We start from the raw sequence: 14,785 nt of genomic DNA, 5'->3' as shown, positions 1-14,785 counted from the left end.
CATGTTCTCGTTGGGTTATCATGACGGTGCTATCAGTAACACTCGGAAATCGGATATATTTTTTTCAACCTTCGACCAGGAATGAGCTACAGTAACACCGCTCGCTATTCGTCGGAATTCTAACAATTTTTACACTTTTTTAAGATGAATAAAAACGTACTTTTAGACAAAACAATAATAACGGAACACTTTGGAAAGATACATCGGTCAATTTGAATGCAGCATACATCACGTGACTGTCCTAAGCCCGGAAGTGAAAGACCTGGCGAGAAAATGCAAACACAGTCGAAAATGCCATCGAGACGACGCGTGCTACTTTAATACTCTACCCGTTATCAGTTCTTCCTTGTACCTAGCGGGCCATGCTAACGATAAGACATGTTGTTTTCGCCCTGGTCGTATACGTGGCCTCCGTGTCCTGTTGTGGACAGAAAGCGGAGACTCCCGACTGGCGATTGACTCTGAAAACTATCCGCAATGGCATTCACAAGATCGACACGTACCTCAACGCGGCTCTCGACTTGTTCGGCGGCGACGACGGCTTGTGCCGATACAAGTGTAGTGACGGTAAGCACATTTGACACCAATTTAGGATGTTTTACAGTTTTAGTCACGCTGCCAAGTCCAACTTGGTCTCGTCGCTCGCTTTGAATAGAAGTTCACGTGCTCTGCTTAAAGCCCAACTACACGTTCAACTTCTTTACTTAAATAAAAGTCGAATAAAGTGAGAAAAAAATACAAGTATACAGAATACTCATTTTGACAATTTAGCAATTCTCCCCGTTCACTTTTGTCCGTGTCACTGTGGGTCCTTTTTTGCCTCGTATGGATTCAATCAATCAATCAACTGCAGTTGACGATCAATTCAAACCAACTTTATGAAGTCGAAAAAAAACTGAAAAAATTCACGTTTATAAATGTATATTTCAAAACATCTACCTCCAAAAACAATGTTGCAATCTTGCATTCACAATTTTGTGTTTAACATGAACTTACATTGATCTATTCGTCGTTTTTCCTTTGCATTGTCATCCACGGAGGTTGGAGAATAAAGTTACGAGACTGTTTTAATGTAAGAAATTACAGAAATCTGTTTTTAAATGTCAGGTATGAAAGTAATCAGAAAAACAAGTACTCAAGTAAACTAAACACACCTGGTGTGATTTTATTTATGTGAGGGTTTTTCAATATAAGCATTTCAAATGTGTGTGTTGCACCTTGAGTGGCACACGCTGCTGATGTGTTCATCAGCCGCAGTCGGTTCACCTTTGCCCTCCTCTCTCAGGTTACAAGCCGGTGCCTCGACCCGGGTACAAGCTGCCGCCGCCCAACGGATGTGGGACGCCGCTCTTTGGATTCCAGGTAGTGCCGCTTGACTGCGTCAGTGCTGTTTAAAGGGGAAGTCCACTCATTGAAAGTAACAATGGAGCAGATGGGTTCCTACGTTCCTACGCAGTTATCATTAGCGCTGATTTATTGGATTTATCCTCATCTGATGAATAAATAGAAGTATCGGTCGATCGGGAAGACGGAGGAATACGTCCATACAGATTTGAACCTGTGGCTGTCAATAATGTTGAATGTTCGGGTGGTTCTTTGGACGGGAATGATGCGGAGTCAACTACTCGGAGGCCTACGCGCGGGACATAAATGCGTAAACAAAAGCCCCCAGAGCTCCGGCCGGTGTGACGGTCTGAGCGCTCCCCCGTGCTGAAACGTCTCCTTGTGATTATTGCGCATGCGTTACCAACAGGGGAACTCTGGGTACTTAGCCGACGCTAATTCCTCCTCCTCCTTCTTCTACATAGAGGGAGCTAACATACGTTATATACTAACCTAACCTTAAAACAAAAGTTGATTAAAAATGATATACACATATACGTACGTTCGCTGTGTTCGTCTTTCCGAGATGTCCATAGAGTGAATGTAGACTAACGTCCCCTTTGTTCAAACCAGCAAAATGCGACAAGGCAGTTGTGTTGCGTTTCTGACAATTTAATCTCACGCACGCCATGACAACACAAACACGATAAAATAGCTAGCACCAAATAGGCGTTCAAGAACAGAGTAGTTGAGAAACAACGGCGAATAGTCACCAATGTCGAACGAGTGTTCCCAAACAAGCAAATGTGCGTCCCAGCGGGTATTCCAAGTTAGCGAAAGTTCCAGCCGGTCCAAAAATGAAAGGCAGCCTGGTGTCTGTGTAGTTAAGTGTTCCAAGCGGCGTAGTTTCCCAGAGGAGCGGTGAGAAGAAGCCTCCTTGTCGGTCTTTCTCGTCCTTATATAGCCACTCCTCGAAACATTTCACAAGAAGACTTTTCAGCACCGGGAGCGCTCAGACCATCACACCGGCAGCCGGCCACGAGCAAGTGAGCTTCGTCCGGCAGCTGGCCGCGAGCGAGCTCGGCGGGGCTTTTGTATGGGCGTATTCCTCCGTCTTCCCGATCGATCAGATGACGATCAATCCGTGGAATCAGCGCTGACGATAATTGTGTAGGAATGTAACCGAGCCTCAGATTGAGCACAAGGCATGTCACATGCGCACGTAGGTCATGTGACTCGCCAAAATGTCAGCGACCAGGAACATTTAAAGATTGCCAATGTAAACAACCTTAAAGGGCCACTGTCATGAAATGCATGATTTTGAGTATGTTATTAATGAAAAATGGCAGCCGGTGTGGACCCATCTGTTTTTTTCACCACAAAACATGATTTTGACGTGTTTGGCTTTTTGTAACTCCCGCCATGAAAATCCTCTTGAGGGATTTGTTTTCGACAAGAAGCAGGAAGTGACGTTAACAGCAGCAGCACACTCAAGCGGACTCGTTTATTTCTATTAGTTTTACCTGCGGGAAGGTAGCTCATTGTTCCTTCGTGTTAGGCAAAATGCCGGCTTGTTGTATTGCTGGATATTGCTCAAACACTCGTGAGGATGGATTTACCCTTTATAAGTTTGCAAGAGACCCGGTTTATCGTGAAATATGGATCGCACGGGTGCAAAGGACGAGAGCTTCATCGGTTCCAAATGTCAGGTAGGTGTGTATACAGCTACTAAAAAAATAAATAAATAGTTGGGGGGGGGGGGTTGTGTAATCCTTTCAGAACGTAACAAAAGATTCGCGTCAGCAAGTCGGGGGTGCTAAATGTGTCGATGTGGCCATCGGCGCCGTGTCCGCCGATCACAGCGTTGGCTGGGTTGGCTCATCTACGCATCACGGCGGTGGATCAGACGACAATGTGGTGTGGCCGCATGCAGTTTGGCCGTGATCCACATATCGTCTAAATATGGCTCGAAACAATAGGGTAATATTGCCCCGGTCATTTCGCTCGTTTGTGAGATGTTCTCTTCTTCGAAAAGAGCTTACTTCCTGTGTATGCTACGCTAACAAACGTAACTTTGATGTAAAGATATTTCGAAGTCAGACTTGTTAGAATTATTTGTAGCTGCGTAAAAGGGCTTGTCGCGGTGCCTCCTCCAAAACCTGAAAATTTCCAGGTCTAGTCACCAGTGTGATTTTCATTTTTCTTTTTAAAAAATGCCGGCAGCGTGAAAGTTCCTTGTGCTTCCAGTTTGACGTCGGCATCCCGTCCATGACCAAATGCTGCAACCAGCACGACCGCTGCTACGACACGTGCGCCCGCGACAAACACGACTGCGACGAGGAGTTCCAGGACTGTCTGGAGACCATCTGCAGGAACGTGCAACGGACCTTGGGATTGGCCCACAGTGTCCAAGGTAAGAGAGAAGCATGCAGGGGAATGACGCTCTTCTCATCAAGCTCAAAAATTTCAATTCTTGACGCAATTGAACTAAATTGGAGCGTGCAACTTGGCAGCAGAGGTGCTGTTGATTCATTCCGAAATGCGGCAGCGACTTGACTTGCTCGTTTCATTTGAACGCAAAACACTCAGCTCTCAAATCATCTTTTTCTATTAAAATGATTGGATGCTCGCTTAATCCGTTCTGGCCCCATTAAAAAAAATCTCAATGTTTACTCATAAGAGAAATAACAATTGTGACTATTTATAATTAAAGAGTCATTATTGTTTTACGATTAAGAGACGTTAACTTCCTTGCCTCTTGAAAGATAGTTGAGTGTTAGTTTTCTGTAAAACACAATATTGATTTAGAGATTCTGAAACTAAGCGCATACATATTTCTACACTCAGTTGCTCCTCCTGTTTTTTGTTTTTTTTTTTTTTTTTTCCCCTTTTTATGTTCAGCGTGCGAGTCGGCGGTGACGCTGCTGTTCGACGCCGTGATGCATTTGGGGTGCAAGCCGTACATGGACAGCCAGCGCGAGTCCTGCGTGTGTCAGTACGAAGTGAAGAAGGAGCTGTGAACAAATGTACGCACGGACTCTTGATTTCTCAGGGATAAAAGCTGCCACAGAATTATAAATGCTGACTTTTGACTGATGTTATGTATATAATTTGAAATGCATTCAGTTATTTATGCTTTTTAGTTTTTTTGTCCACTTGTGGGTTTTTGGGTAAAGTGGGGTCTGGCTGTCCTGTGGCACCATGCTGCCTCTAACAGGTCAGTGTTGGTACTACAACAGATTATGTTGGTTATCTGGAGAGCAGTAAGCACATCGACTCACGTTTTAAAAATACTTCAAGATTTTCAAACGATCACTGTGTTCTGTACCCACATGAAAATGTCATTAAAATGAAGATAATTTATTATTAATCACCTCTGTGTTCGATGAATTTAATTTGATAACTTTTTTTTTTTTTTTTGAGGTGAGTTGGAATGACTCTCTACTCCGCTAGGGGAAAGTGACAAAAGTTTTACACTGGATGCTTACATAGAGAGTGGTTACTTTTATTAAAATAATGATAATTAAGTTACGTTGCGGTGCTTTGTTTTTCCAAGCCCTACAGGCACTGGCGGCAGAACCTGTCCAACTCGACGCACGAGGAGTTGCAATGGAGCTTTCCGATGGCGATCTTAAGCTCCTCCCCCTTAGCCATCTCCCACAAGCTTCCAAAAGTCCATTCTCTACCGCGTATTCCAGATAATATTGCGGTATGTTTTTTGCCAAATGCGTCAGACCTGTCCAAGAGAGTTCTACAGAAAGATCTCAACTATTTCACGTGAGGATATTTACACGGAATTAAGATTTTCGACGGAGCAGGACGCAATGTCAGAGTTACAGCGAAATGTTGGCGATCGATGCAAAAAAAGTTTGATGCCTCACAAACTTAATATTGAAATCCAACAGGATAAAATAGTGGAATCATACTGCGCATGTAAAGCAGGGTGAATATTTTTTTTTTATTTGGAAAGATCATCAGTAATATCATTGTAGTCTTTATAAGTGAGTGGGTGTATTCATTTGACTTAGCTCGTAATCAAACCCAGTGCCCTGTCTTAAAACTTTGATGCGATACAAATGGGAAAATAGACATTTCTCTTGCAAGAAGTGGCGCATTTACGTATCACCGACCTGACTCTTTGGCATAAAACACGACACACTTCATTCAGCAGGTCAGTGATATGCTAACAAAGTGAAAGTTGTTCTCCTGCAATGTACAAAGCACTGATAATAATTCAATCCAACTCAGAGAAGATACTTCTCCCTCACTTACCTTCGAACGTACAGCCTTGTGTTTGATGATATTGTTCACATTTAGTTCTACGTGCGCTCTTTAGTGAGCCTTAATCCATCGTAGAGACTGCATCAACTGTGTTTTAGGCTTTGGAAAATGAATCAACTGGGCCCCTTGTAACCTAGCAGGATATCTTTCATCAGAATTGCATACCATTTTCTTCGTAACATTAACTTTTCCAAGCGCACGCTACTGTCAACCAGCATTGCTTGTGGGACAATATGGCGGCAGGGGCGTATCAAACCAGGGGTTAAGACAGTGTGGCTATCTGATTGGCTATTATTGTACGAGTTATTGACAGGTCGGAAAGGTCCATTAAAACGTGTTTGCGCTCACATTAGGTTGGAGTCTTGGGCGACAAAACAGAAATTACAGAGGCGAGACGCAAGGGTGGGAAAAGAAGCCGAGGAGATGGAAAGGGAGGAAGGATCCACGGAAATTACAGAGGCGAGGAGATGGAAAGGGAGGAAGGATCCACGGAAAAGAAGTCCAGAAGGGAAGGAGATGGGACGACCGAGCCAAAATGGAGGAAATGAAAGATGAATGCGCTGAGGAGGACGTAAACACGTAAATATGTAGACAAGGGGAGGAAGTCAAGCAAAAAGGAGACGAGGAGTTGAGGGTAACAAGGAGAAGGACGCCAGGGGAGGTTCAAGAGGAGGACACGAGAACCACAAACCAGGAAGAGAAAGGGAAGGAGACAATGGAGCTAAAGGTCAAAGGTCAAAGAGAAAAGAAAAGGAGGGAGACGCAGAGTGGAGGAGGGAAATTAGCCAATGAGGTGACAAGGAGTTTAGGAAAACACAAAGGGAAGGAGGCAAAGAATTAAAAAATGTTAGGAAGGAAGACAAGAAGTTGAGGGGGGGGGGCCTCAAGGAGAGGAATTAAGAAAAGGAACTAAGGAAGGAGTGAAGGGACAGTAATAAAAGGATAATAAAGCTCGATACGAAGGAAGACAGAAAAACGGAAGGATCAAAAGAGCACACTAGGGAAGTAATTCGAGAAGGAAGCAAGCAAGGAGAAAAGGTAGAGGAAGAAAGGAGGGAAGGAGACATAGAGAAGGAAACAAGTCAGAAAAGAATAGACGAGAATACAAGGCGAATGAGTCAAGGGAAAGGAGATAGGAGTACAGTACAGGGAGGATAAAAAAGATCCACCCACACGGGGCGAAAAACAGGAGAACTCCTAAAGGAAGGAGGAGAAAAGAAATGGAATTGACAGCTCGTGAGAGCCAATCGCCTCTCACCTCTTGGCCAATGAGCGCAGGGGGGCGGGGTTAGTTGAAGTATCTGTGAGGAGCTGTCGAGCTTTTTCGTCAGGGGAAAAGGCAAAGGTGGAGCAGGGCGGCAAACGTCGACCATTCCAGAGAACAGTGCGCTGCAGGTAAAACCACATTTGGACATCTGGACACACACAGACATGGATTTCAGTATTGTACGTGGAGGGGCGAAGACGCGAAAGCTCCTCGTTGCAGTATATGTTTAAATAATTGTCGTCTTATAAGGCTATAGCGAAAGTTGCCACGCAACTCTTTTTAATGTTAGGCGGCTGCTGTCACGCCATTTTCTTGAAAAAAAAAAAAAAAAAGTATCAGGAAGACGCCAAGCAACTTTGCACTTGTACTTTAGTTTCATTTTTTTCTTTCTTCAAGTAGCGAGTGTTGCTATGGACAAGACGACCGTCACGGACAGCACGAGTAAGTCATTAACTCTAACTTTCTAATTAAAAACCAAAATTCAGTCATAAATTCCTCTAAATTATTACTTGGGGGAAAAATGGGAATGAATGGAAAAACTTCTGAAAGTGAAACCTCCTGTTTATGCATTTAGTTTAATCATTTAACATATAAAGCAGGGTTCATCATCCGGTATTGTAAATGAAATTACAGTAATTAAATCTTGCAATAAATTACGCACAATGTAGTCATCGCCACTTAAAAAATTGGTTATATTGTGCCTACGTAAAAAAATAAAAATAAAAAAAAAAGTAGATAAGCATCACGGAAGATACAAGATATGTCATGAAAAAAATCTAAATGTAAAAAAAAAAATGAATACGCATGAAATTTGTGATGAGCAATAATTGGGCAAGTTTCGTTTTGTGTCCTTTTTGTAAGCCAATTATTAACCAAAACCTGGAATGGCCCATGTGGGGATAAAAATTCCCCTCCCACTACTTCAGGTTTTGTCTCCGAGCCTGGTTTGCTTAAATGTCATAAGTTTTCCAATTCTGTGAAAATCCCAACTTACATGTTTTTAAAACAAAACAAAAAAAGTACTCAAAGAGGAATCTAGCGATGGTGTCATCTTTCTCCAGTTGTCCGCTTACCATTGAATGCCGCTCTAAACTGGCCCAACAATGGCTGCTTGACCCCCATGCTAGCAGTGCTGATGCACCTAGTTGACGGTGACATGGTTAAAAAAAAAAAAAAAAAAAAACTCACTTCTGCAGTTGTTTGATTCAAAGTTGAATAAATAATGAATGGGAAAGTTTATGAAATGTCATTATGACATAGTTATGCGCATGTGCACAATATTGATTGGTACTTCCATATAATGTTGGCTGAGAAACCTGGTTTTCATGGTTTTTAATCGCAGTGTGCAAGTTTGTGAAAGATGATGCTAAGTAAAGACATGCAGCAAAGCTTTTTTCCAACACTCACAACAAGGATTTTCTTTAAAGGTCAAGTGTCATGAAATGGATGATTTTTTTTGTGTGTTATTAATGAAAAAACGGCAGCCGGTATGGACCCATCTTTTTTTTTTCACCACAAAACATGATTTTGACGGATATGGCTTTTGTTACTCCCGCCATGAAAATCCTCTCGAGGGATTTGTTTTCGATAAGAAGCAGGAAGTGACATTGGGGGCAGTCGCGCGCTCAAGCGGACTCGTTTATTTCTATTAGTTTTACCTGTGGGGAGGTAGCTTGTTGTTCCTTCGTGTTAGCCAAAATGCCGGCTCATTGCATTGCCGGATATTGGTCAAACACTCAGGCGGATGGATTCGCTCTTCATACTTTTCCAAAAGATCCGGTTCGTCGTGAAAAATGGATTGCACGAGAGCTTCGAGGGTTCCAAATGACAGGGAGGTGTGTATACAGCTACTAAAAGAAATAATAGTTGGGGGGGGGGGGTCGTAAACCGTAAACCAGGGGTGCTAAATGTGTTGATGTGCGCGTCAGAAGGCTTCCGTGCAGCAGCCGCTGAAGGACGACCTCCGAAGGCCTTGTGAATTGCCACCGGCCTTGTCGACAAGGCCGAGCTGGCCGCCGGCCTTGTCGACAAGGCCGAGCTGGCCGCCGGTCTTGTCGGCCGGGGTGTCCCGTCACGGCGCCGGACCGCGGTGGCCCATCTCCGCCGCAGAAGTGGATCGGACGGGGAGGCGTCTGGCCACGGCGGCGACGTCGCTTGCGGGCAGCGTCGTTTTTAATCACCGCCGCGCGGAGGTGGATCGGGTGGGGAGATGGTGTGGCCGTGATCCGCATATCATCTAAATATGCCTCAATACAATAGGGTGATATTGCACCGGACCCTTCACTCGATTGTGAGATGTTCTCTTCTTCGAAAAGAGCTTATGTATCTGAAGGGGCGTGTCCCACAGTGGGGGCCACAGGGTGTTTTCAATGGCGAATGTCCAGGGTGACGTCACGGAGAGAAGATGCAGCCAATATGGCGACCACTTGGATGTCGAATGACACTTCCGCAACTTTGCACATGCATGACGCGCACTCCGCTCAAATTTATTCTTTAGTACAGACATTGTAGTGAATCATGTTGGATGCATTTTTCATTTCAATATCTATTTTAGAACGTTTATCGGGATGACACTTGACCTTGAAATACATGTATGCAGTTACAGATAAATGAGGTCCCAAATCCCTCCGACTTGCCTGGCCTGAGGCGATGTACCTTTAATTAAGGCCTAGATGTAATGAAAGTCTACAAGTCTCTTGATGCACAGAAGTGGTAATCATCCACTTGTTGACTGGAAAATGTTCAGACGGTGAAATGTTTGGATAAAGTATAAGGCTCACCTCCCATTTGTAATGTGTATACAACGGTGCGCCACGTGACCATTTAATGAACGGCGAACACTCACATTATTTTGTCGTTTCAGCTCAATGCGTCCAGAATCTAACGGAGACGGATGCTTTCAGGAGGTACGATGGCACTTTGTTAAGCTCGGGTCCTGCTAGTTTCCACCTCTAATTATCAGTCTTCCGTGATCACAAAGCGAGAAGCTTTTGGACCCCACCGAGGAGTACAGGATGAACTACAAACGACGAGGCCAGGCGCTCATTTTTAACCAGGAACGCTTCTTCTGGCGCCTTGGCATGAACGACCGGCTTGGCACCAACTCTGACCGCTACAACCTGGAGATCCGGTTTGGTCAACCTCCATTTTTACCCAGCGTTTTTGCGTACAAACCTGCAATGCGTCGATTTGTCTGTTCTAGGCTGAAGGCGCTCAACTTCGAGGTGAAAGTTTACGACAATTACAAAAATGAGGAAGTCCTTGAGATCATCCATAAAGGTGATGATCTAAAAGTTTCTTTCTAGAGCTCAGCTTGTTACCGCTGATTGATAGAAGGATTATATTAAATCCATACATCCATTTTCTATACCACATCAACTGTTTACAAATGCAATATAGCTGTATGTTTTTAATATTGAAAATATAGAAACGGGTTTTCATATACATTGCAAATGTCAAAGACTGTTTAGTCTTAGATTAGCCTAACATTTGTTTTGTTTGTTTTATCTAAAGGAATGTAGTCTTTGATGCAGAAGGGGTCAATGCTCCACTAATGTTTGTTTTCTGATGGTTTGATAAACACCTGCTGTCCGACCAGCTGCCGAGGAAAACCACTCGGATGCCGATTGCTTCGTGCTCATTTTCTTGAGCCACGGCGAGGACGAGCATGTGTACACCTACGACGGAAAAATCAGCATCCAGCACATTACGTCGCTCTTCAAAGGAGACAAGTGCCAAAGCCTAGTCGGGAAACCCAAGATTTTTGTTTGGCAGGTATGCACCCGACGAGTTGATTGCGCACTATCTGTCGATTAGATGGAAATGAAAATGTCCACCCGCCATCAGGCATGTCGTGGAGACAAGCACGACGAACCTGTGTTGGCCTGTGACGCTGTGGACAGCCACTTCCAGACCAACGAGGTGGTGGTCGACGCCAGCGCTGTTCACACGCTTCCGGCCGGAGCTGACTTCATCATGTGCTACTCGGTAGCAGAAGGTCAGCAGCTAGACCCAGAACAGAACTTTTATTTTCCATTTTCAAAGCTAATTTTGTCATTGGTTTATGCACTCGCTTTATGGCCTTCAAATTCAGCCTACTTAATGGGATGACGTTTTTGTGGAGGGGTGTAGCAAGTATAATCGTGGCGTACTTGGTTTTGGACAGCCCTCCCATAGTATCTTTAAAGCAGGGGTGCTCAATGCGTCAATCGCAATTGTTTGGTCGATCGCAGGACGGTGTGCCAAAAAAAAAAAAAAAAAAAAGGACATCGTCCAATGTTCCCTCTAAACTGCGTGTGCGCAATTGTGCACCACTGATCCAGTCTCTCGGCAGATATTATGCGTTGCGCGCAAAAAAAAGTAAAAAATCCAATGCAAATTGAAAGTATAACGTTCAGCTATTCAGTTTGTGGCATTTTGCAATGTGATTCAATGAGTGAGGGATGACTGGTTGTTACATCCAAAGGCAAAATTTACATATGTACTAGCAAAAATGAAAAGAAGCCACTGGCTTCTTTTAGGCAGCACACAGAACTTTTTCTAACAACCGCTGCTCCGCCACACTCTTTTTTTTTTTTTTTTTTTTTCCTAGTTTACCTTACATCACCCACCCCTCGTCGTCGGTAGCTCGTGAGAGACTGGCTGCTTCAAAAGTAGATCTTGGGGTGAAAAAAAGTCTGGGAACCCCTGCTTTAAAGCATCTGACTCAAAACTGTCTCTGAACTGAGCTGAAGTTTTCGTAGATGGCTGGTGCAAGGATCATAGTGGCATTTACCCTCCCCCCAAAAAGGGAACGGTAGCTACATTTGAAGTACTATTTGAGATGGGACAGCTTGTCCACAGTGTTGACATTGTTTCCCTTCATACGCAACCCCAGAGGTGAAACAAAGAAGCAGATGGGTAGTAGTAGCCTTACCCCCCCAAAAAGGGAGAAGGGGGTCACATGTGAAGGACTTATTCAATTTGAATGGTCTCTTTCTACTGTTATGACATCATTGGCAAAGTTAGGATGGCCTTCAAATCAATCCTAGTTAATTAACTCTTAACTCGAATGAAGTTGTGGCGAAGGAGTCTGGGAGCAAGGGCAGTTGTTGTGTACCTGGAAAAAATGTAAGATCACATTTGGAGAAGTTCAAATTGAGACAGCTTTCCCATGAATCTGAATCTTCGGCCTTGAAATGTAACCTCTTGGGAGCTCAGACCAAGTTTTTATTGAAGGGTTGGGGCAGTGATATTAGAGGCCCCCCCCCCCCCCCCCAAAAAAAAAAAATTAGAAATTGGTCAGTCCCAATTTGAAGGCGTTTTTGCTTTGGAATCATTTATCATCATACAGCATTATAACCGGAATTTCTACGGTGTTCCGCTCTCAAGGGTACTACTCACATCGGGATACAGCGAACGGCTCGTGGTACATTCAAGACCTGTGCGAACTGCTGAGGAAGTACGGAGACTCTCTGGAATTCACCGAACTCCTGACGCTGGTCAACCGCATCGTGTCCGAGAGGAGCGTCTTGGTTAGCAAGGACCGGGGGTCCATCGGCAAGAAGCAGGTGCCGTGTTTTGCCTCCATGCTCACCAAGAAGCTCTACTTCCGCCCTAAAAAGTAAACCTTCCGCCGTTTCTTGCGTCCATCCTAAATGACTTGACAAATAATATCAGGAACTATTCCATAATTCTCAGAGATGTGCTTGTTTGTTTGATGCTTCTTGGGTGAATGTAAACAAACCAAAAGAGTAGTGACCAGAACGAAGAGGTGAGAGCATATATCTCCAATTCTAAAGTCCTTACGTTAGCTTGCGGTCAGTTTTGAAATAGATTTGAAAGTTCTGCTACTGGTCTCTAAATCACTAAATGGTTTACGAGCTAAATACATGAAAGAAATGCTCACGGAATATAAACCCAGTAGAGCTCTGACAGCGACAGACTCAGGTCAAATAATGGAGCGCAGAGTCCAAGGTAAACGTGGTGAAGCAGCATTTATGCTATTATGCTGCAAAAAAAAATTAATAAGTTGCCAACAGAGGTGATATCAGCCCCTAGTGTGAATGTTTTTAAATCCAAGCTGAAAATGTTTTTTTCCCTCATGCTTTTTAGTGTATTTTCACTTTTTAATGATATTTCTTGCACTGGACGCTGTTTTTAATGGTACTTTTTTCACATTTTAAATATATTTGTTGTTGCCATTTTTATCTTTTAAAAAAAAAAAAAATTCCCGTTTTAATTGTTTTATTTCTTTGTACTCAGATGCTTTTAATCATGTAAAGCACATTATGTACGAAATGCGCTAAATAAATACATTGGCTTGCTTGCTTTAACACACAAGTGCGTTTTTGTTCCACTGAGTGCTTATTAAAAAAAAAAACTCAACTGCAAATGATTTATTTAGAGGATATGTTGAAAGATCACTCTGAAATGATAAATGTGTTTAGTGGTATATTTACACATTAATATAGGCAATTATAAACTGTGTCAGGTCTCACCTTTTATTCTGCGGGGGTTCGGGGGGTTGCGCACCACGAATATAAGATAGAGATCATGGCAAACATACAGCATATTTATACAATACTTGGGGAAAATACATTTTCGGTTCATTCTGATTAAAATAAACTTATTTCATACTAGTACTGTGGTAAATTCCCAATACTTGGCCCATGTACTAGCACACACTTTAACTTTACTGACTAGTAGGACAACTTTGGTAAAGTAGTTGGGCAACTACTTGTGAGGCAAAACTGCACTACTTGACATCTGCATGCTACTTGTACAATGAGTATCATGCTAAATTGTGCACTGACATCTGTGTGCAACTGGTACTACTAGCGAAGCATGAGCTAGCAACTACCGTGATTTCCGGCCTACAGAGCACACCTGCTTATAAGCCTCAACCAGTATTTGGTACATACATAAGCCGCACCCGTGTAAAAGCTGCAAGTGCCCACATTGAAACTGAAGTGTGTCTTAAGCCCATATTTCGTCATGACTGCATCATTTCCTCATGTCCTCAGTGGGGCCCTCCTCTGTAGCCAGATTTGTCCTTGAGTCAATATCTGCATCTCTGCACATAGGCTAACCTTGCTGAACTGCAGACTGGACACTTTGTAAAAATCCGTTGCTAGCTAGAATGGGTTGAGACAGAAACCCTTTGTCTAAGTGGAAAGTCCAGATGTCATGCCACAGGTTTGATACTACCCATGGTCCGCCCTTCCGACAAGATAAAGGATGTGTGCTTTCTCTGTACCGTCGCACCTGTGATCTGCTCTCTACAGCCATTGTCTGTAACTCATAAGTGCCCGGAATATTCTGTAAGTAAAAAAAAACTTCGAAGAAACTGTTCATCGTCTCCAGCCTTTATTTGGATAACCAACATTCTCACTACCCGAAATGAAACGAACACGCGGAGGAAAAAAAAAAACATCCTCCAACAATACCCACTTTGAGATACTTACAAAGAAAGACTGTACACATAAAGCGTTTTCAAAGTTTTAATACCTTGGGTTGGCTTAATGAACAGGGATGTTAAAAAAAAAAAAAAAAAAAAACGCAGCAGCTACACAGTAGCAACACGGTAGCACAGCACTAAAAGGGCCTGTTTAAAAAAAAAAAAAAAACATACCTATATCACTGAGACGCAGCAGTAACACAGCAGCAACATGCTAGCACAGCACAGAGACTGTTGAAAAAAACATACCGGTAAAAATCACTGAGACACTGCAGTAACACAGGAGCAACACACTAGTGCGGTGCTAACGCTAGCGCAGTGCTAATAGAGCGAGTTAAAAAAAAAAAACATACCAGTAAAAATCACGGAGACTCTGCAGCAACCCGCTAGCACAGCGCTAATGCTAGTACAGCGCTAAGAGGGCAGGTAATAAAAAATAAAATAAAAACATACCGGTAAAAGTCACTTCCTCGGCA

The 14,785-nt window shown here is 43.3% G+C and overlaps 2 protein-coding genes across 4 annotated transcripts; both read left to right on the top strand.

Annotated features, from left to right (window-relative positions):
• The first annotated feature begins 5 nt into the window (after positions 1-5).
• Positions 6-4,696, top strand: pla2g12a (phospholipase A2, group XIIA). The gene is made up of 4 exons (XM_061830540.1): positions 6-567; positions 1,286-1,362; positions 3,571-3,736; positions 4,225-4,696. The coding sequence occupies exons 1-4, from the start codon at positions 363-365 to the stop codon at positions 4,341-4,343; spliced, it is 567 nt and encodes a 188-aa protein (XP_061686524.1). The 5' UTR covers positions 6-362; the 3' UTR covers positions 4,344-4,696.
• Positions 4,697-6,870: 2,174 nt separating this feature from the next.
• LOC133506415 (caspase-6-like) lies at positions 6,871-13,192 on the top strand. Of its 3 annotated transcripts, none has more exons than XM_061830536.1 (8): positions 6,871-6,999; positions 7,271-7,312; positions 9,735-9,777; positions 9,852-10,001; positions 10,074-10,150; positions 10,470-10,645; positions 10,718-10,868; positions 12,242-13,192. In XM_061830536.1, exons 2-8 carry the CDS (start codon positions 7,282-7,284, stop codon positions 12,475-12,477), a joined length of 864 nt encoding a protein of 287 aa, XP_061686520.1. In that variant the 5' UTR covers positions 6,871-6,999; positions 7,271-7,281; the 3' UTR covers positions 12,478-13,192. The 3 variants fall into 3 exon arrangements, with proteins under 3 accessions (XP_061686520.1, XP_061686521.1, XP_061686522.1); XM_061830537.1 differs by having other exon boundaries at positions 6,889-6,999; positions 7,268-7,312; XM_061830538.1 differs by lacking the exon at positions 7,271-7,312 and having other exon boundaries at positions 6,903-6,999.
• Positions 13,193-14,785: the final 1,593 nt, after the last annotated feature.

This window comes from Syngnathoides biaculeatus, chromosome 9 (assembly GCF_019802595.1).
Source record: "Syngnathoides biaculeatus isolate LvHL_M chromosome 9, ASM1980259v1, whole genome shotgun sequence".
In the NCBI taxonomy this organism is placed as follows: Eukaryota; Metazoa; Chordata; class Actinopteri; order Syngnathiformes; family Syngnathidae; genus Syngnathoides; species Syngnathoides biaculeatus.
The sequence above is the reverse complement of the archived record's forward strand: the minus strand, read 5'-3'. Positions and strand labels throughout refer to the sequence as shown.